Source organism: Staurois parvus, unplaced genomic scaffold (genome assembly GCF_062004578.1).
Source record: "Staurois parvus isolate SC_StPar_1 unplaced genomic scaffold, SC_StPar_1.0 ptg001375l, whole genome shotgun sequence".
NCBI lineage: Eukaryota > Metazoa > Chordata > Amphibia > Anura > Ranidae > Staurois > Staurois parvus.
In genome coordinates, this window is record NW_028319171.1 from 37714 (window position 1) to 59446 (window position 21733).

The 21733-nt window shown below is 49.8% G+C and overlaps 2 protein-coding genes across 2 annotated transcripts; one reads left to right on the forward strand and one right to left on the reverse strand.

Annotated features, from left to right (window-relative positions):
* The first annotated feature begins 192 nt into the window (after window positions 1–192).
* LOC149436338 (uncharacterized) lies at window positions 193–8729 on the forward strand. Its single transcript, XM_089661707.1, has 2 exons — window positions 193–252; window positions 4639–8729. The coding sequence occupies exon 2, from the start codon at window positions 4648–4650 to the stop codon at window positions 6985–6987; it is 2340 nt and encodes a 779-aa protein (XP_089517833.1). The 5' UTR covers window positions 193–252; window positions 4639–4647; the 3' UTR covers window positions 6988–8729.
* Window positions 8730–17929: 9200 nt separating this feature from the next.
* LOC149436339 (uncharacterized) lies at window positions 17930–21274 on the reverse strand. Its single transcript, XM_089661712.1, has 2 exons — window positions 20835–21274; window positions 17930–18675 (listed from the first exon to the last, which is right to left on the reverse strand). The coding sequence occupies exons 1-2, from the start codon at window positions 21249–21251 to the stop codon at window positions 18343–18345; spliced, it is 750 nt and encodes a 249-aa protein (XP_089517838.1). The 5' UTR covers window positions 21252–21274; the 3' UTR covers window positions 17930–18342.
* Between the last annotated feature and the right edge of the window lie 459 nt (window positions 21275–21733).

The following is a 21733-nucleotide window of genomic DNA, read 5'->3' on the forward strand; positions in this document are numbered from 1 at the left end:
GCTGATCACCAGAAACAGAGGAACTATTGTACAGCTCTCTTCACTCCTATTGGCTGTTGTCTGAGATTTGTTTCTCACTGAAGGCCAATCAGACATTTGTAGTTCCTTCCTTCATTCAGTACTGTAGACTTTGCCTCTGTCGGGACTACACTTCCCAGAATCTCCCAGCAGTCTCAGTGTGAGACTTCCTGGCTGAACTCACTTCCGGGCTCGAGTTCTTTGGAAAAGGCTGGAAGAGCTGGAGAGGCCCAGGTGAGACCCCCACACTGCCTGTACAATGTATCAATATAGATCCCTGCCTGTACAATGTATCAGTATATATCCCTGCCTGTACAATGTATCAATATAGATCCCTGCCTGTACAATGTATCAGTATATATCCCTGCCTGTACAATGTATCAATATAGATCCCTGCCTGTACAATGTATCAGTATAGATCCCTGCCTGTACAATGTATCAATATAGATCCCTGCCTGTACAATGTATCAGTATATATCCCTGCCTGTACAATGTATCAGTATATATCCCTGCCTGTACAATGTATCAATATAGATCCCTGCCTGTACAATGTATCAGTATAGATCCCTGCCTGTACAATGTATCAATATAGATCCCTGCCTGTACAATGTATCAGTATATATCCCTGCCTGTACAATGTATCAGTATATATCCCTGCCTGTACAATGTATCAATATAGATCCCTGCCTGTACAATGTATCAGTATATATCCCTGCCTGTACAATGTATCAGTATATATCCCTGCCTGTACAATGTATCAGTATATATCCCTGCCTGTACAATGTATCAATATAGATACCTGCCTGTACAATGTATCAATATAGATCCCTGCCTGTACAATGTATCAGTATATATCCCTGCCTGTACAATGTATCAATATAGATACCTGCCTGTACAATGTATCAATATAGATCCCTGCCTGTACAATGTATCAGTATATATCCCTGCCTGTACAATGTATCAGTATATATCCCTGCCTGTACAATGTATCAGTATAGATACCTGCCTGTACAATGTATCAATATAGATCCCTGCCTGTACAATGTATCAGTATATATCCCTGCCTGTACAATGTATCAATATAGATCCCTGCCTGTACAATGTATCAGTATAGATCCCTGCCTGTACAATGTATCAGTATAGATCCCTGCCTGTACAATGTATCAGTATAGATCCCTGCCTGTACAATGTATCAGTATAGATCCCTGCCTGTACAATGTATCAGTATAGATCCCTGCCTGTACAATGTATCAGTATAGATCCCTGCCTGTACAATGTATCAGTATAGATCCCTGCATGTACAATGTATCAATATAGATCCCTGCCTGTACAATGTATCAGTATATATCCCTTCTTGTACAATGTATCAGTATAGATCCCTGCATGTACAATGTATCAATATAGATCCCTGCCTGTACAATGTATCAATATAGATCCCTGCCTGTACAATGTATCAGTAGATCCCTGTCTGTACAATGAATCAGTATATATTCCTGCCTGTACAATGTATCAATATAGATCCCTGCATGTACAATGTATCAATATAGATCCCTGCCTGTACAATGTATTACAATGTATCAGGAGATCCATGCCTGTATAGTGTATCAATATAGATCCCTGCCTGTACAATGCATCAGTAGATTCCTGCCTGTACAATGTATTACAATGTATCGGGAGATCCCTGCCTGTACAATGTATCAATATAGATCCCCGCCTGTACAACGTATTACAATGTATCAATATAGATCCCTGCCTGTACAATGTATTACAATGTATCAGGAGATCCCTACCTGTACAATGTATTACCTGTCTGTACAATGTATTACAATGTATCAATCTGTATCCTTCCCTGTACAATGTATCAATATAGAGCCCTGCCTGTACAATGTATCAGGAGATCCCTACCTGTACAATGTATCAATATAGAGCCCTGCCTGTACAATGTATCAGGAGATCCCTACCTGTACAATGTATTACCTGCCTGTACAATGTATTACAATGTATCAATCTGTATCCTTCCCTGTACAATGTATCAGTGTATGTAGAGTTGTCTGCTGTCTGTAACATTCCTGTCCTGTGTCTGATCGCGCATCGATGATCTTCCTTGGATGGATGGATGGATGGATGGATGGATGGCTGAAGGCTAGTGAACCCCCCAATCAGAATGTGTGCAGACAGTACTGGGTACCATGTATTTTGGTGACTGCAGACGCACCCATGTTCGCCAGATGCATGGGGGTGCCATTAAGAATCTGGGCCGGTTCTCACCACTTCATTGTGAAAAGCACTCATCTCCTTGGACTGCTGCCTTCTGCAGACGTGTGCCAGTGCCATTCATTCTTAATGTGACCCCCCCACGTATTTGGCAAGCATCCTGCTGTTCCTCTGCCTCCACTGCTCCCTGACCACCGGCTGCCAATGTGTCACCTCTGCCGGGGGGCAGCTCCATCTCCCTGATAAATGCGCCCTAGGCAAACTGTTTGCCTCGCGGCCAATGCGCCCCTGAACATAACTATGTGGCCATAATAGGTCAATGATGTCCCCAGCATTCGCTTTAGGGTGGAGAATTTCCTGCTCGCAGCTCATTGGACCAGGAGTGACAGCTGAATTCTGGATATGCAATCTCATTCAATCTCTATTAGATCGACCAAAATGATGTAGCTGAGGTCTTGGCTAAACAATCAAATCCATTGGAATGTGTCTGGTAGGCTCCTGTAATACATCTTAAAGCAGAGCTCCACCCAAAAGGGGAAGTTCCACTTTAAGGACTGCTCCCCCTCTCCCCATTAAGGATTGGCACCTTTGGGGGGCGGGGGAGGATCAGGTACCCGAATTTGACAGGTACCCGCTCCCACCTCCGGGCCGATCGCCTAGGCCAGGGGTAGGCAATCTGTGGCTCTCCAGCTGTTGCAGGACTACAAGTTCCATCATGCCTCTGCAAGTCATAGCTGTAACTGTCAATTTTTCAATGTCTCATGGGAAATGTAGTTCCACAGCAGCTAGAGAACCGCAGGTTGCCTACCCCTGGCCTAGGCGATCAGAAACGGAAAGTGTTCTCCCCCCCCTCCCTCCCTGTAGTCTTTTGGGACACGTGACAGGTCCCAGAAGACTACAGGACCATTCATGAAGCGCAGCATGTCTCGCGCATGTGCAGTGGGTACCCGGCTGTGAAGCCGTTAGCTATCACAGCCAGGTGCCCACACTGAAGATGCCGGCCTCCTGGAATACAGGACGGCCGGTGAAACGAGCTGCGGGGGACACACCGCGGGACTGAGGGATAGATAAGTGGCTGTTTTTTAAAAGTCAGCAGCTACAGTTTTTGTACAGTTTTTGTAGCTGCTGACTTTTATTTTTTGACAGGTGAGAGGAACTCCGCTTTAAGAAGTCTATTCAACCAGATTGCATAGCTCAGGGGTCTCCAAACGTTCTAAAAGAAAGGGCCAGTTTACTGTCCTTCAGACTTTAGAGGGGCCAGACTGTTCCCAATCGGAGTAAAAAAATGCCCCGATCTTTGATATAAAAATAGTTGGTGTCAGTGGGGGGGGGGAGGGGGGGTATGTTGCCCCATTTTTTTTCTCAGCGGAAGGAGTAGAGCCCAATAGTTGGTGTCAGTGGGGGGGAAAAGTGGCCCATTTTTTTTCTCAGTTGAAGGAGTAGAGCCCAATGGTTGGTGTCAGTGGGGGGGGGAAAGTGCCCCATTGTTTTTCTCAGTGGAAGTAGTAGAGCCCAATAGTTGGTGTCAGTGGGGGGGAAAAGTGCCCCATTGTTTTTCTCAGTGGAAGTAGTAGAGCCCAATAGTTGGTGTCAGTAGGGGGGAAAAGTGCCCCATTTTTTTTTCTCAGTGGAAGGAGTAGAGCCCGATAGTTGGTGTCAGTGGGGGGGAAAAGTGCCCCATTTTTTTTCTCAGTGGAAGGAGTAGAGCCCAATAGTTGGTGTCAGTGGGGGGGAAAAGTGCCCCATTTTTTTTCTCAGTGGAAGTAGTAGAGCCCAATAGTTGGTGTCAGTGGGGGGGGGAAAGTGCCCCATTTTTTTTCTCAGTGGAAGGAGTAGAGCCCAATAGTTGGTGTCAGTGGGGAGGAATAGTGCCCCATTTTGTTTCCCAGTGGAAGGAGTAGAGCCCAATAGTTGGTGTCAGTGGGGAGGAATAGTGCCCCATTTTGTTTCCCAGTGGAAGGAGTAGAACCCAATAGTTGGTGTCAGTGGGGGGGAAAAGTGCCCCATTTTTTTTCTCAGCGGAAGCAGTAGAGCCCAATAGTTGGTGTCAGTAGGGGGGAAAAGTGCCCCATTTTTTTTCCCAGTGGAAGGAGTAGTGCCCAATTGTTGGTGTCAGTGACAGGATTAATGCCTCAAGGGCTGGATAAAGGCAAGCAAAAGGCCACATTTTCAGGACCACTGGTATAGTGTATGGTCTGCTCACAAGATGGTAGGACGGGTTGGCCGGGTTGGCACAGTTCAACTGCCATAAGGCTTGTCTTCTAGCTGGAACATTTACCAGCCATCCAGAATTCCAGCACCAACTGCCATTTAGTAACCTTTGAAATAAGTGTCAACCTTTTTCTGTTACGTAGTCGTATGTTATAAAGTCGAATTAACTACACCCAAATCTCTTATCTGCTGTAGGGAGGCACCATGCCGAAGTGCATCGTAGCAAACTGTAAGAACACGACACGCACGTTTGCGTCCCGAGGTGTCACGATGCACGTCTTCCCTCACAACCTCCAGAAGATAAAGCACTGGCTACTGCAGATAGGACAGAACTTTGGGAATTTGGATGCCTTTGCTCAGAGGATCCTGGAAGCCAAAAAAACAGACACCTTCCTAATCTGCTCAGACCACTTCACTTCGGAAAGCTATATCACCCAGGGATGCAGAAGCATTCTTCGGACTGAGGCTGTCCCGAGTCTCTTCTCAAAGTATAGAGAGCCTGACTCTGAGGATGAGGCTGCACCCCCGCCGCCAAAGAGGTTTAAGACCGGCGCCTCTACCCAAGACTATGATACTCTTCTCAGGGCCTACAACTGGACTATCCAAGAAGATAAAGGTATATCAGCTACTGTGGAATGTAAGGATGTGAGCACTCGCACAGACATGTACTACAAATCACGAGACGCCGGCACACGCACCAATCCCTTTCACGGAGTGAAAAGCAAAAAAGTAAACACCGATCCAAAGATGGGTCGGAAACATGCCAGCACCATTACCAGCATGTGGAAGTTGGATGAACCAACAAATAGTCTTGTTGAAATGGTGGATGCCAGTACAAATACCGAACCCATACTTGGACACCATTTTGAGGCTGAGTCATGGAAAATGGGACATGACCATGTCTACGAAAAGGGGTCAACTCCTGCTAAGTCAATTAGTGCCAATAATGATTTACAACCTTTGATAGGCCTCCATAACGATGATTCCATTAGTTTGTCAGACGATGGACTAAACCAAGCCTCCGACATGTATTCTAAAGACAGGTTTAATGCAGATCGGTTGGTACACGAGAGAAAGTTTTTAGTCTTTGAGTCATGCCTGGATGAGCTTCTCCAAAAATTAACTTGTGCCCACAGTAGTGGATGCCAGTCTGCCATTGCCGGGATTGAGAAGCACATTAGCGGGACAATGCTCACCATAATTGGACATTGTCATAATGGCCACGCTAGTTGTCTTTGGCAAAGTCAGCCCATGAAAGGTAGAACTTGCATGGGGGACCTTATAGGCACTGCTGCTGTGCTCTTCAGTGGCAGTAACATCAAAAAGGTGGATGAAATGTTCCATTTTATGGGGGTTCCATTTGTCTCCCCCAAGAGATACTCGGTTTTGCAAAGAAAATACCTATTTCCCATCATAGACTTACACTGGCATAAGGAACAGCAGCAGAACCAGAACTTCTTCCTAGATCACCCTCTTTGTCTAGTAGGTGACAGCCAGTGTGGTACTTTTGGAAATGGTGGCAGGTTCTGTGCATACACCTTCATGGAATCCACTACCAAGAAAGTCCTTAATCTCCACATAGTGCATTCTACCAATCAGAAGTCACCCATGGCGTTGAAAAAGCTAGCCTACACAAACTGCTTGGATAATCTCCTGGATGAAGGATTCCCCATTGATACCATCTGCACGGCCAAACATCGTGAGCTCCAATGTACGATGGAGGAGCGATATCACAGCATTTCACACAAATACGACCTATGGGAGTATTGTAAAGGCTTTCAGAAAAAGCTAACGGCAGCCAGTCGAAAAATTGGTTGTGCCAAAATTGCTCAATGGATTCCAGAGCTTACCAACCATCTCTGCTATTCCACCTGTTCTGCCAGCAACCAAGTGCAACTGGTTCACCAAAAATGGTTGTCCTACCTGTACCACATTACTGGGCAGCATAGCTGGGGCGATTTCAGAGAATATGATGCATGCTCGCACCGTCCGCTAACCGCAGAGGAATCTAACCAGCACCCATGGTTATCCCGGAACAGCCCGGCCTACCAGCAAGTGAAGGAGATTGTGACTGATAAAGTCCTTCTTGATGACTTGGACAACATTGCCATGTGTTTTCACGAAGGTCAAACCACCCTCCTACACAGCTTCATGGTCAAGTACTGGCAAGGGCAAATGCACTTTGAGTTGGACGCCTTGGAGGCCCGGATAAAGTTGGCAGCCCTGGCTTACAATCATAATACTCAGAGGACGCAGCTTGCAGTGCGCTATCATTCGAGGGGTCGAGGTGGTTTTCCTGCTTCAAAACAGACAAAAACCATTCACAGAAACAAAAATTACTGGGTTGCAAAATATTTATACGGTACTTTTGCTTCAGCTCACATATTCCCAATGATTTCAGATACTATCAGGTTTGCCAACAAGCAGTTGTTTCATAGTTGGACCTTACCGCAAACGTCCACATGTGTGACCTTAGAGGCCGTTTTGTTTCCTTCACAGAGTATCCACACTCAGCAGGATTCCATCTCTTCATTTGGGGTCTAAAGAGTTCACAAAAAGGTGAACCAACTCCGAATACTTTGGCCGCCCCTCTGACCCCCCCCACAGCATGTATTGGCCATGATGCTCCTTGCTGTAGTGGTCCATGCACTGCAATACAGAGCTCGCAATGGCAAGCGCCCATTGGTCGGCTGACCTGTGAGAAGCTTTTCTTTCTTCCGGGACACTTTGACGGAAGGAGAGGCCCCAGCTGTGCTTCTCATTGGTCAATGCGGTCACGTGGCTGAATTCCAGTTGAATTCATTTGGAAAATGTGTGAAAATTTTGGATAGAGCAAGAAAGAGATAACATCTTTGTGAGGTTTTTATTCATGTATGTGCTGCCCCCCCCCATTGAAGACATTTTCTGACTTGTTTTGTTTTTTCTACTATTCATGGGACTTTTTTTCAGCAGGAACGCGGGGAGAATGCAGTTCCGGCACCTCCTAGCACTGAATGTATGTAATGGCAAGGATGCTAGGGTGTGCTAGAGAGTCCATTGATGCTGGGGGATCTGTTGTTGGTGGGGGATGTATTGTTGAGGGAGGGGTCTATTGTTGCTGGAGAGGGTCAGTTAGTGATAGGAGGGATCTACGGTTGAGGGAGGGGGTCTATTGTTGCTGGGGAGGGTCAGTTAGTGATAGGAGGGATCTACGGTTGAGGGAGGGGGTCTATTGTTGCTGGGGAGGGTCAGTTAGTGATATGAGGGATCTACGGTTGAGGGAGGGGGTCTATTGTTGCTGGGGAGGGTCAGTTAGTGATATGAGGGATCTACGGTTGAGGGAGGGGTCTGTTGTTGCTGGGGAGTGTCAGTTAGTGATATGAGGGATCTACTGTTGAGTGAGGGGTCTATTGTTGCTGGGGAGGGTCAGTTAGTGATAGGGATCTACAGTTTAGGGAGGGTGTATTGTTGCTGGCTTCTGGGGGGGGGGGTCTACCAGGAGATCTATTGATGCTACTGGGAGTCTCCTTTTCCTGGGGTGAATCTGTCGTTGCTAGGGGGTATTTTGTTGCAGTGGGTCTACTGGAGGGACATGCTGTTGATGAGGGGGGTCTATTGTTGCCGGGGGGGTATATTGTTGCTTGGGGGGGGGGCTATAGTTGCTGGCTGCAGGGAATCTATTTTACTGCTTTTCTTATTATCATTCACACATTCTTTACAAATTACTCAGCACCATAAAATGATGCTTAGCTCTGTTTTCTCTGAAAGGGGAGGTCCTGGGAGGTGACTAGGGGGTGGAACCAAGGGACAGTGCTCGGGGGTGGGTAGGGGGCGGAGACAATGGATGACTTGGAAAAGGGGAGTACCTGTACCTATTCTCTAAGAAAATATACTGCGGCGACTTGGGATCCCCCAAAAGTCTTATGACCTGTGAAATCCCATGTTAGTCAATGAGAGCCGTCTTCATTACCACCACTGAAGTCGCTCCGACTTTAGAAAAGGTTCCTGAGCTACTTCAAGGCGATTTCTATCCGACTTGTGCCCATCGACTTCAATGGAAGTCACCTCCAAGTCGGATCCTCATCTATATCGATGTGATTTGGACCTGACATTACAGGAAGATGACCCAGGCCTTCCCGGAAAGTTGCTTCAAAGTATTACTCAAGTTCCCTGGCAAAGTCGTACTGCAAGCTGAGCGACTTCCAGGTCGCAGTCGTGTGAACCGAGACTAATGTTTTATTTATTTAATGTTTGTATAATCCGCTCCTTTAGCAGGGAGAAAAAAAAAATATACAATATATATGATATCATGTGTCCGATAGAGTTCTTCTCGATGACTTGGACAACATTTCCATGTTTTTGCACAAAGGTCAAACCACCCTCATACACAGCTTCATGGTCAAGTACCGGCAAATGCCCTTTGAGTTGGAGGCCTTGGGGGCCCGGATACAATCGGCAGCCCTGGCTCATAATACTCAGAGGGCGCAGCTTGCAGCGCACTTCCATTCGAGGGGTCGAGGTGGTTTTCCTGCTTCAAAACAGACCAAAACTGTTCACAGAAACACAAATTACTGGGTTGCAAAATATTTATATGGTACTTATGCTTCAACCAGGGGCGGACTGACCATTCGAGCACTAGGGCACTGCATGAGGGCCCGGGGTCAGTAGGGGGCCCCATGAAATGCCCCTGGTACCTTTTTATAGGCTTTTTTGAGCGTGGGCAAGGACACAGGGGCCCCATGATCCCCTATTGCCCGGGGGCCCCATGAGTTGTCAGTCCGCCCCTGGCTTCAACTCACGTGTTCCCAATTACTTAGTGCCCCAGTCATATCCTTGCGATTTGTGAATTGAAATCACACCTGAAATTGCATCTAATGAATGTGAATGTCAGGGTCTTAGCATTTGTGCTTTGCATGACTTGCATGACTTTTTCTGCAGTTTTGTTGCGATTTCACATTCATGGAATATAATGGAAATCGCACTGCGAATTGCTGCTTGTGAAGATTTTCAATGATTCCTTGCAATGAAGTCTTCAGAAATCGCACCTGAACTTGCATACAAATCACGTGATTTTAAATCGCAGTGGTGTGATTGTGGAAGGGAGGCGGAACTCTGGCGGACAATGGGTTAAGTCCAGGTTGGCACACAACAGGGAGACGTAACTGTGGCGGGCAATGGTTTAAGCCCAGGTTTGCACAGCAGGGAGGCGGAATTCTGGCAGGCAATGGGTTAAGTCCTGGTTGGCACACAGCAGGGAAGCAGAACTCTGGCGGGCAATGGGTTAAGTCCAGATTGGCACACAACAGGGAAGCAGAACTCTGGCGGGCAATGGGTTAAGTCCAGATTGGCACACAACAGGGAGGCGGAACTCTGGTGGACAATGGGTTAAGTCCAGATTGGCACACAACAGGGAGGCAGAACTCTGGCGGGCAATGGGTTAAGTCCAGATTGGCACACAACAGGGAGGCGGAACTCTGGTGGACAATGGGTTAAGTCCAGATTGGCACACAACAGGGAGGCAGAACTCTAGCTGGCAATGGGTTAAGTCCAGATTGGCACACAGCAGGGAGGCAGAACTCTGGCGGGCAATGGGTTAAGTTCAGATTGGCACACAACAGGGAGGCAGAACTCTAGCTGGCAATGGGTTAAGTCCAGTTTGGCACACAGCAGGAAGGCGGAACTCTGGCGGACAATGGGTTAAGTCCAGTTTGGCACACAGCAGGAAGGCGGAACTCTGGCGGACAATGGGTTAAGTCCAGTTTGGCACACAGCAGGAAGGCGGAACTCTGGCAGACAATGGGTTAAGTCCAGGTTGGCACACAACAGGGAGGCGGAACTCTAGCTGGCAATGGGTTAAGTCCAGATTGGCACAGAACAGGGAGGCGGAACTCTGGCAGGCAATGGGTTAAGTCCAGATTGGCACACAGCAGGAAGGCGGAACTCTGGCGGACAATGGGTTAAGTCCAGATTGGCACACAGCAGGAAGGCGGAACTCTGGCGGACAATGGGTTAAGTCCAGGTTGGCACACAACAGGGAGAACACTTTGGTGGTCAAATTACAATAAAAGATCTGGCTTGTCCAGTTTGGTGGAACTCTAATGCCTTTCACAGAGCCCTGACCTCAACCCTACCGAACACATTTGGGATGTCAGATAGTGAGCCAGGTCCTTCTGTCGAACATCAGTACCTGGCCTAACAATGTTCCTTCAGCTGAATGGACACACATTCCTACAGACACAATTGTGGAAAGTATTTCCAGAGGAGTGGAGGATGGGATAGTTCCAAAGGGGAGGGGGTACCTTCAATAGAAGGACCATTGTTTTGGAATGTAATGTCCAACAAGCGTATATACTGTGGATGTGATAGTCAGGTGTCCACAAACGTTGGCTGTATATTTTACATTCAGATACATTTCCCCGTGTGTGATGTGTCATTATTTCCACTCCAACAGGAGGAAACGTAATTGAGTTCATGTAAAAACAAAGTTCAAACTCACCACAAACCCCACCAGCTGCACACTTCAAGCAGTCGAGTATTTTACCGGTTGGCTGCGTACGTGCAGAACGGCTGTTGGAGAGGCTGAGGGTCGTTTGTAACGCCAAGAAGCATGACTATTGCACCAGAGATAGGCTCGTCCACTTCCCCATTACCACCATTACCGTTCCGCACCAACTCCCTTCCCCTTAACCAATTATACTAACAAAAGACATAACACCAATTTTGGAGTAAATGGCCAACATGGCCTTTTATTAACAACTCAAGTTACAATACACCAACCATTCCTTATAACAGAAACCCAAAGAATTGTTGTTGGTCTTCGAAGGCACCCCAAAGCGATCCGAAATGACCTGCGGACAACCATATACACTAGGCCTCCAGCCGCAACCAACCAGCTCGGAGACAACCATACCGTCCGCAGTGCAGCACCACCACCTTCCAGTTAAACCTTGGTTAACTGGGAATGTCCCTGGGCATCCCATACCACGGATGGGTCCCACACCATTGTTTTACCTTCCAAGATGAGAACTGCCTCCAAAGACCAACAACCGCCCATGAACCAACATAATCCCCCCTCTACCTGGAGGGACCCAAAACTCACCCAAACAGGGAGGGCGGGAGGGAAGCTCACACTCTTGCCGTCCAGCTAACTGACGCCCCCTCACAGAACCTCCCACCCTAAGGTGCAGCAAAACCCCACCTACACCAACCTCTACCAATCAGCTACCCCCCACTAACAATAACAAATTCCCCTGGAGCTACCTTAACCCTTTCTGCTCTTCCTTCCCCCACTCTGGGCCTAGTCATGTATGCCCTGCGCTATTTCTTCTTTATTTCGCTACGGGCATTTCTTTACATCTATAACAAATCACTTTTAATAAATGTAAGGACGCAATTCAGATCAGTGAGCGCGGGTCCCAGTTTTTCCTGGATTAACATCAGTAGGTGCCATGGTGCAGACTGGCCAGCCTCCAGCACCATGACAACCAATTATGCTTTAGGGCAATGTTTTTTTCAACAGGGGTGCTGTTTGTGCTCCCTGGGTGTGCCACGAGCACAGGACTGCCCTTGGTTAGCATTGTGAGTTTCCATGGTGTGTGTCTGTGCCAACCTCCGGCACCATAACAACCAATGATGCTCTAGAGCAGCCTTTCTCAACCAATTTACCCCTGAGTAACCCTTAAAATAATTTTCAGGTCTTGGTGAACCCTTAGTAAAACCAATTCACAGAGGGTTAATGGCAAAAAGTTCCCCTACATTAGTAATTAGTAGGAACAATGCAACCTTTACAGTGGTGGTCATAATATTGGCTTGGCCAGTTGGCATTGGTTTTGGAACTTTGCAGGGGCCATCAAATGTGAGATCAGTCAGCCACAACTCAAGGAACCCATTGACAGCCTCTGAAGTAACCCTAGGGTTTCACGAAACCCTGGTTGGGAATGAATGCTCTAGCCACAATCGGTGTCATTCGTTGGTGGGCTTTTGGTAGTTATCCCACCCACACCATGGCAACACATGATGCTGACCCAGGGCAGGTGGCATGCAGGCCTGTCCCAACATTCAAGAGAGGAAGGCTACCTCCTCCAGACCTGCTCCGCTTTCCTCCACCCTCCATGCTGCTGGAGCCAAAAGGTAAGACTCTGCAGTGGAGAGAGACTGTGTGATTAGGGGGCTCTGTATTGGTGAGAACTGTGTTTTGGTGGGTGGGGGGCTCTGTGTTGGGGAGACTGTGTGCTGAGGGCCTCTGACATGATGAGAGGACTCTAGGATGAAGAGAATCCATCAATGGGGGAATTTGATTTAATGGGGGATTCTCATGTATAGGGAGGCTTGTGATGTATATAGAGAATTCCGATAAGACACGGAGAATCTGACATAAAGAGGGGGCTCAGACATGAAGGGGGGCTTCTGATGTAATGGGGGAACTGTGACAAGAAGGGGGGCTTCTGATGTTCATTTCATCAAGTGGTTGTGTGCATTGTTCCAAGCACAGGTTTACTTTTCATAAGTATCATTTACATATTCTATATTGGCCCAAGAGTTGGGCGGCCGGCCTTTCCACGCACATGACCTTTAATGGCCCCCCAGTCTTAGTCCGTAGAGTTCAATATTGTCCATATGACAATGGGCACCTCTGCTGATTGGATCACCAATGGGCATTTTGTAGACCTCTTTTGAACCCACAGGCACAGCACACACAGAGACCATGGACAGCACACAGAGACCATGCACAGCACACAGAGAGACCATCCACAGCACACAGAGAGACCATCCACAGCACACACAGAGACCATCCACAGCACACAGAGAGAGACCATCCACAGCACACAGAGAGAGACCATCCACAGCACACAGAGAGAGACCATCCACAGCACACACGGAGACCATCCACAGCACACACGGAGACCATCCACAGCACACACGGAGACCATCCACAGCACAGAGAGAGACCATCCACAGCACAGAGAGAGACCATCCACAGCACAGAGAGAGACCATCCACAGCACACAGAGAGAGACCATCCACAGCACACACGGAGACCATCCACAGCACACACGGAGACCATCCACAGCACACACGGAGACCATCCACAGCACACACGGAGACCACCCACATCACACAGAGAGAGACCATCCACAGCACACAGAGACCATCCACAGCACAGAGAGAGAGACCATCCACAGCACAGAGAGAGAGACCATCCACAGCACAGAGAGAGAGACCATCCACAGCACACATAGAGAGACCATCCACAGCACACAGAGACCATCCACAGCACACAGAGACCATCCACAGCACAGAGAGACCATCCACAGCACAGAGAGAGACCATCCACAGCACAGAGAGAGACCATCCACAGCACAGAGAGAGACCATCCACAGCACAGAGAGAGACCATCCACAGCACAGAGAGAGACCATCCACAGCACACAGAGAGAGACCATCCACAGCACACAGAGAGAGACCACCCACAGCATACAGAGACCATCCACAGCACACAGAGACCATCCACAGCACACAGAGACCATCCACAGCACACAGAGAGAGACCATCCACAGCACACAGAGAGAGACCATCCACAGCACACAGAGAGAGACCATCCACAGCACACAGAGAGAGACCACCCACAGCACACAGAGACCATCCACAGCACAGAGAGAGACCATCCACAGCACACAGAGAGAGACCATCCACAGCACACAGAGAGAGACCACCCACAGCACACAGAGACCATCCACAGCACACAGAGAGAGACCACCCACAGCACACAGAGACCACCCACAGCACACAGAGAGAGACCATCCACAGCACAGAGAGAGACCATCCACAGCACAGAGAGAGACCATCCACAGCACACAGAGAGAGACCATCCACAGCACACAGACCATCCACATCACACAGAGACCATCCACAGCACAGAGAGAGAGACCATCCACATCACACACGGAGACCACCCACAGCACACGGAGAGAGACCATCCACATCACACACGGAGACCACCCACAGCACACAGAGAGAGACCATCCACATCACACACGGAGACCACCCACAGCACAGAGAGACCACCCACAGCACAGAGAGACCATCCACAGCACAGAGAGACCATCCACAGCACAGAGAGACCATCCACAGCACAGAGAGAGAGACCATCCACAGCACACATAGAGAGACCATCCACAGCACACATAGAGAGACCATCCACAGCACACAGAGACCATCCACAGCACAGAGAGAGAGACCATCCACAGCACAGAGAGAGAGACCATCCACAGCACAGAGAGAGAGACCATCCACAGCACACATAGAGAGACCATCCACAGCACACAGAGACCATCCACAGCACAGAGAGAGACCATCCACAGCACAGAGAGAGACCATCCACAGCACAGAGAGAGACCATCCACAGCACACAGAGACCATCCACAGCACAGAGAGAGACCATCCACAGCACAGAGAGAGACCATCCACAGCACAGAGAGAGACCATCCACAGCACAGAGAGAGACCATCCACAGCACACAGAGAGAGACCATCCACAGCACACAGAGAGAGACCACCCACAGCATACAGAGACCATCCACAGCACACAGAGACCATCCACAGCACACAGAGACCATCCACAGCACACAGAGACCATCCACAGCACACAGAGAGAGACCATCCACAGCACACAGAGAGAGACCATCCACAGCACACAGAGAGAGACCATCCACAGCACACAGAGAGAGACCACCCACAGCACACAGAGACCATCCACAGCACAGAGAGAGACCATCCACAGCACACAGAGAGAGACCATCCACAGCACACAGAGAGAGACCACCCACAGCACACAGAGACCATCCACAGCACACAGAGAGAGACCACCCACAGCACACAGAGACCACCCACAGCACACAGAGAGAGACCATCCACAGCACAGAGAGAGACCATCCACAGCACACAGAGAGAGACCATCCACAGCACACAGACCATCCACATCACACAGAGACCATCCACAGCACAGAGAGAGAGACCATCCACATCACACACGGAGACCACCCACAGCACACGGAGAGAGACCATCCACATCACACACGGAGACCACCCACAGCACACAGAGAGAGACCATCCACATCACACACGGAGACCACCCACAGCACAGAGAGACCACCCACAGCATAGAGAGACCATCCACAGCACAGAGAGACCATCCACAGCACAGAGAGACCATCCACAGCACAGAGAGAGAGACCATCCACAGCACACATAGAGAGACCATCCACAGCACACATAGAGAGACCATCCACAGCACAGAGAGAGACCATCCACAGCACACAGAGAGAGACCATCCACAGCACACAGAGAGAGACCATCCACAGCACACAGAGAGAGACCACCCACAGCACACAGAGACCATCCACAGCACACAGAGAGAGACCACCCACAGCACACAGAGACCATCCACAGCACACAGAGAGAGACCATCCACAGCACAGAGAGAGACCATCCACAGCACAGAGAGAGACCATCCACAGCACACAGAGAGAGACCATCCACAGCACAGAGAGAGACCATCCACAGCACACAGAGAGAGACCATCCACAGCACAGAGAGAGAGACCATCCACATCACACACGGAGACCACCCACAGCACACGGAGAGAGACCACCCACAGCACACAGAGACCATCCACAGCACACAGAGAGAGACCACCCACAGCACACAGAGACCATCCACAGCACACAGAGAGAGACCATCCACAGCACAGAGAGAGACCATCCACAGCACAGAGAGAGACCATCCACAGCACACAGACCACCCACAGCACACAGAGACCATACACAGCACACAGAGACCATCCACAGCACAGAGAGAGAGACCATCCACATCACACACGGAGACCACCCACAGCACACGGAGAGAGACCATCCACATCACACACGGAGACCACCCACAGCACACAGAGAGAGACCATCCACATCACACACGGAGACCACCCACAGCACAGAGAGACCATCCACAGCACAGAGAGACCATCCACAGCACACAGAGAGAGACCATCCACAGCACACATAGAGAGACCATCCACAGCACAGAGAGAGACCATCCACAGCACACAGAGAGAGACCATCCACAGCACACAGAGAGAGACCACCCACAGCACACAGAGACCATCCACAGCACACAGAGAGAGACCACCCACAGCACACAGAGACCATCCACAGCACACAGAGAGAGACCATCCACAGCACAGAGAGAGACCATCCACAGCACAGAGAGAGACCATCCACAGCACAGAGAGACCATCCACAGCACAGAGAGAGACCATCCACAGCACGGAGAGAGACCATCCACAGCACACAGAGAGAGACCATCCACAGCACACAGAGAGAGACCATCCACAGCACAGAGACCACCCACAGCACACAGAGACCATCCACAGTACACAGAGACCATCCACAGCACAGAGAGAGAGACCATCCACATCACACACGGAGACCACCCACAGCACACGGAGAGAGACCACCCACAGCACACAGAGACCATCCACAGCACACAGAGAGAGACCACCCACAGCACACAGAGACCACCCACAGCACACAGAGAGAGACCATCCACAGCACAGAGAGAGACCATCCACAGCACAGAGAGAGACCATCCACAGCACAGAGAGAGACCATCCACAGCACACACAGAGACCATCCACAGCACACACAGAGACCATCCACAGCACACAGAGACCATCCACAGCACAGAGAGAGACCATCCACAGCACGGAGAGAGACCATCCACAGCACACAGAGAGAGACCATCCACAGCACAGAGACCACCCACAGCACACAGAGACCATCCACAGCACACAGAGACCATCCACAGCACAGAGAGAGAGACCATCCACATCACACACGGAGACCACCCACAGCACACGGAGAGAGACCATCCACATCACACACGGAGACCACCCACAGCACACAGAGAGAGACCATCCACATCACACACGGAGACCACCCACAGCACAGAGAGACCATCCACAGCACAGAGAGACCATCCACAGCACACAGAGAGAGACCATCCACAGCACAGAGAGACCATCCACAGCACACAGAGAGAGACCATCCACAGCACAGAGAGACCATCCACAGCACACAGAGAGAGACCATCCACAGCACAGAGAGACCATCCACAGCACACAGAGAGAGACCATCCACAGCACACAGAGAGAGACCACCCACAGCACAGAGAGACCACCCACAGCACAGAGAGACCATCCACAGCACAGAGAGACCATCCACAGCACAGAGAGACCATCCACAGCACAGAGAGAGAGACCATCCACAGCACACGGAGACCATCCACAGCACACGCGGAGACCATCCACAGCACACGCGGAGACCATACACACCACACAGGGCAGGCACATGAACAGACACCACAGGAACAATGTATATGACATGAACAGCAATATCCACAGCTTACCAGATGTAACCCTATAACATATTTTTCTCTTTAAATGGAAAACACTTCAAATGTTTCAAATAGTTTCTTTATTTAATGATTATGTTCTGGACTAAAAATTTAATTTTAAAAAGCTTTTTTTTTTTTCATTTTTATGTTCTGCATAAGCCAGAGAAGCGCATTTTTCAGCCCATGAAACAAATTTCCTCGGGGGAATTTCCCCTCACATCTTGTCTTGGTGACAGGCGACTAGCAGAACAGAAAATGAATGGAGATATTATATATTTAATAGGTACAAATGCATTGACAGTGCAGAGCGAAGACGGATGGTCACCTGGAGGGGATGTGAGGGGAAATCTCCCTCAAAGGGTCGCAGAATGCAATAAAAATCTGACAGAGGTTGTAACCCTTCCCACTCCAGGTTAGGACCTTTTAAGCTGATGGTACAGTTGAGTAAAATGTAGGTAAATGTGTCATAGTTATGGTTATATAACATTTTTGGACTCATTTGGCTCCTGACTACCCTCAGCACATTTTTTCTGGATCACCTCTTTATATTTCCACACGAGGTCCGGCATTGTCCCCTTCTTAAAGAGTTCTTCGGGTGTCAACTGATCCAGATCAGATCGGATCAAACCCTCCATGAAAGCTTTCCTTTTCTCCTCCAACTTCTGTTGTAGAACAACCTCTACTTCCTCCAGGATGAGGTCTTCATTCTGCTGCCGGAAGTAGTACGAGAAGTATTTCTGTGCCCATGTGGACTGCGGTACGCCGTAATCCAAAATCAAAAGTATGGCCAGGCCTGCTAGACCGACAATCTGGATGAAGAAAAAAGAGGAATAGAAAAAAAGACATTATTAATTCAGAAAATGTAAATATATTTATATGGAAATAAATTGTTGGGGGTTTACCCCGGGTGAGGGGGCTTCAGTGTTTCTTTATCTTAATAAAATAGGAAAGGAATGATATTTAGTTAACTAGATCTCTGTGTATCAACATGCACTAGATTTCCCCAAGAATTGGGCCGCTGGCCTTTCCACGCACATGATCTTTAATGGTCTCCCAGACCCCTCAGGACAGTCACCCTGCAAAACAGACCCCCCCTCCCCAGCACAGACCCCTCAGGATGGTCACCCACACAGTACAGACCCCTCAAGACAGTCACCCCCCAGAACAGACCCCTATCCCCAGCACACACCCCTCAAGACAGTCATCCCCCAGAACAGACCCCCTTCCCCAGCACAGACCCCCTCAGGAAATTCACCCCCCAGAACAAACCCCCCTCCCCAGCATAGACCCCTCAGGACAGTCAATCCCCAAAACAGACCCCCCTCCCCAGCACAGATCCCTCAGGACTGTCACCCCCATAACAGACCCCACTCCCCAGCACAGATCCCTCAGGACAGTCACCCCCCAGAACAAACCCCCCTCCCCAGCATAGACCTCTCAGGACAGTCAATCCCCAAAACAGACCCCCCTCCCCAGCACAGATCCCTCAGGACAGTCACCTCCCATAACAGACCCCCCCTCCCCAGCACAGACCCTCAGGACAGTCAATCCCCAAAACAGACCCCCTTCCCCAGCACAGATCCCTCAGGACAGTCACCCCCCCATAACAGACCCCCCTCCCCAGCACAGACCCCTCAAGACAGTCACCCCCCATAACAGACCCCCCTCCCCAGCACAGACCCCTCAGGACAGTCACCCCCCATAACAGACCCCCCTCCCCAGCACAGATCCCTCAGGACAGTCACCCCCCAGAACAGACCCCCCTCCCCAGCACAGACCCCTCAGGACAGTCACCCACACAGTACAACCCCCCTCCCCAGTACAGACCCCTCAGGACAGTAACCTGCACAGTACAGCCCCCCTCCCCAGTATAGACCCCTCAGGAGAGTCAACCCTAAGTACATCCCCCATTCCCAATACAGACCCCTCTGGAAAGTCACTCCCCCCCAATGCAGAACCTCCAGGACATTCACCCCTAAGCACAGACCCCTAAGGACATTCACCCCTAAGTACAGCCAACTTATTCCCAGCACAGACCCCTCAGGACAGTCAACTGCACAGTACACCTCCCCAACACAGACCCCTCATGACAGTCACCTGCAGAGTACAACCCCCCTCCCTAGCACAGACCCCTCAGGTCACCCACACAGTACAACCCCCCTCCCCAGTACAGACCCCTCAGGACAGTAACCCGCACAGTACAGCCCCCCTCCCCAGTATAGACCCCTCAGGAGAGTCAACCCTAAGTACATCCCCCATTCCCAATACAGACCCCTCTGGAAAGTCACTCCCCCCCAGTGCAGACCCCTCAGGACATTCACCCCTAAGCACAGACCCCTCAGGACATTCACCCCTAAGTACAGACCCCTCAGGACATTCACCCATAAGCACAGCCAACTTATTCCCAGCACAGACCCCTCAGGACAGTCACCCACACAGTACAGCCCCCCTCCCCAGTACAGACGCTCCAGGACAGTCACTGGCACAGTACAGCCCCCCTCCCCAGTATAGACCCCTCAGGACAATCACTGGCACAGTACAGCCCCCCCTTCCCTGTACAGCCCCCTCAGAATAGTCACCCCCACAGTACAGACCCCTCCTCCTTACTATAGACCCCTCAAGACAGTCACCTCCCCAATACAGACTCCCTCCTTAGTACACCCCTTAGTACAGTCCCCCATCCCCAGTACAGACCCCTTAGTACAGTTACCCCCATAGTGCAGATTCCCCCTCCAGCACAGACCGCTCAGTGCAGAGGCACCAATAACAACACAACAGAACAAATGAAGGCCATGTGAACACAGTGCCCCCAGCAAATTGGTCCCCAGAGGGATCTGCACCCCCCCCCCCCCCGATTGGATATCCGGACTGGTAAGTTGCAATACAGTCCATTCCTGTTCTTGGGCTTACATATACATTTGTTCAGGTAGCCGCAAGTCCTTTTAGATTACTTTCAATTGGTTTTTACCTGGAGAATTCTTTGAATGGATTCCACAAGAGGTTCATAACCCGTCCACCTTGGGAATGACTTCGTCAGAAAGCACAGAAGATATAGGTCTTCAATCATAGACAGCAGAATCCAGATGAGCGGAGTCTTCCCGGCCTGTACCGTCACATATAAGAAGTACCGGAAGGAGCAACACCTCGTGGAAAACAGACCCGGAGATCTTCTGGGCCTCAGCAACAAACTCAGACTGAACAGGAAGACGGCTGGCAGAATGAAGTAGATTAAGGAATAGACTTTGGTCTCCACTACATTTGTTGTACAATCGAATGATAACCTGAGAAGGGTCTTCACAAAGAGCAACAGAACAACGACAGACAAGCTTCCCATCCTCCGGCCAGAAGAATGGGACCACACCATCCAACTCTTTGCAGGATCCATTTTCTGAATGTCTCTCGAGATGAATGTTGGTAGACAAAGAAAAGAGGTTTCCTGTGGGTGGCTTCCTGTATATACTGAGATGATCAAAAACAGACCCCCCCCACACATTGCGTGACATCTTCACCCAAAACACAGCAAGGTCTCAGTAAAGGAGAAAGTAGAACCGCAGTAGATCATTAATATCAAGAAGAAAGCTACAAGTTCCTTGTCCTACAGAAGTGGTCTCCAAACTACGGCCCTGGGGCCGGATGTGGCCCTTTGCCTGCTTTTATCTGGCCCTGGGACACTGACAATGGGGCCCTATTCCTCCCACTGACACCAATGATGGGGCACTATTCCTCCCACTGACACCAATGATGGGGCACTATTCCTCCCACTGACACCAATGATGGGGCACTATTCCTCCCACTGACACCAATGATGGGGCACTAGTCCTCCCACTGACACCAATGCTGGGGCACTATTCCTCCCACTGACACCAA

Excerpts from the sequence above, each read along its gene's own strand:
- LOC149436338 (XM_089661707.1), top strand. The coding sequence starts at position 4,648 with ATGCCGAAGTGCATCGTAGCAAACTGTAAGAACACGACACGCACGTTT.
- LOC149436339 (XM_089661712.1), bottom strand. The coding sequence starts at position 21,251 with ATGGATCCTGCAAAGAGTTGGATGGTGTGGTCCCATTCTTCTGGCCGG. Across the intron at positions 18,676-20,834 it reads CCATTCAAAGAATTCTCCAG|ATTGTCGGTCTAGCAGGCCT; the intron begins GTAAAAACCAAT and ends TTCTTCATCCAG.